The 1,405-nt window shown below is 50.5% G+C and overlaps 1 protein-coding gene across 1 annotated transcript; it reads left to right on the top strand.

The window, feature by feature from the left end:
- LOC110263789 lies at positions 215–1,405 on the top strand. The gene has a single exon (XM_021105575.1). The coding sequence runs from the start codon at positions 215–217 to the stop codon at positions 1,403–1,405; it is 1,191 nt and encodes a 396-aa protein (XP_020961234.1).

The raw sequence follows: 1,405 nt of genomic DNA, 5'->3' as shown, positions 1-1,405 counted from the left end.
TTATTTCGAATTATATATATATAGCACGAACCAGGGCTATATATATATGCTGTGAACTCATGATGCTGTGAACAAAGTGGGGAGATGGCTAGTGAGGAGAGTTTCCTAGTGTTGGTACATTATAGAGGGTCGATTAAGAGAAAAACTCGATCCGGCGTGAAGTTCACTGATAAGGATCCACTATGTATTATCGTGACGCCAACAACCACCTACGATGCTGAGTATTGATGGTACCCATCTATATGGGAAGTATGGGGGAACACTGCTAGTCGCCATTACACAGGACGGAAACTCGAACATCCTCCCCGTGGCATTTGCACTAGTCGAGGGTGAGAATGCTGAGTCATGGTCTTTCTTTCTTTCCTACCTCCGTGAGCACGTGACACCTCAGCCGGGTCTGTTAGTTATTTCAGATAGGCATAATGGCATAAAGGCAGCACTCGAGGCTCCGGATGGGGGATGGCTACCCCCAGCTGCGTACCGGGCGTTCTGCATTCGACACGTTGCATCGAACTTTGCATTGACGTTCAAGGGAAAAGATGCCCGGAGGCTTCTTGTTAACGCCGCATATGCGAAGACTGAAGTGGAGTTCGACTACTGGTTTGACATTCTGCGCTCTGAGAATCCGGCAATGTGTGACTGGGCGAACCGAATCGAGTATTCGTTGTGGACACAGTACTGTGATGCGGGTCGGAGATTCGGGCACATGACGACCAATATTTCTGAATGTGTCAACTCAATCCTGAAGGGGGTAAGAAACCTCCCTGTTTGCTCGCTGGTGAAGGCCACATACGGAAGGCTAGCTGAGCTATTTGTCCGTAAGGGAAGGGAGGCCGAGGCTCAGATGGGTACTGGACAACAATTCAGTCAATACCTAGTAAAGTGTATCGAGGCCAACCTGAAGACAGCCAGGTGCTTCACGGTGACTGTTTACGACAGGGATAACTCGGAATACACCGTTGCTGAGACGACTCCGACAGGTTCATTCTCCCTTGGTACGTACAGGGTCTCGTTAGGTTCTAAGACTTGTGATTGTGGATACTTCCAAGCACTTCATTTTCCCTGTCCACACGCACTGGCATGTTGTGCTTATTCACGACTTACATGGCAGCCCTACGTCCACGAGGTCTATCGCCTGAGTTCCGTTTTCGGTGTCTATCAGATGGGATTTACACCACCCATTACAGAGGGTTTCTGGCCACCTTATGCAGGGCCAACCGTTATACCGGATCCGAATATGAGGCGTGCGCGGGAGGGTCGTCCTAGATCCACAAGAATCCGCACCAACATGGATGAAGCAGATCCGAACCGGCCAAAGAGATGTGGCCTCTGCAGGCAGCCAGGTCACACCAGGCGTAGTTGTCCACAAGGCGCAGGCCCCAGCGGGACTGCTGGAAATCAATAG

This window comes from Arachis ipaensis, chromosome B06 (assembly GCF_000816755.2).
Source record: "Arachis ipaensis cultivar K30076 chromosome B06, Araip1.1, whole genome shotgun sequence".
Lineage (NCBI taxonomy): Eukaryota > Viridiplantae > Streptophyta > Magnoliopsida > Fabales > Fabaceae > Arachis > Arachis ipaensis.
Note: the sequence above shows the minus strand (reverse complement) of the source record. Positions and strands in the feature narration are given on the sequence as shown.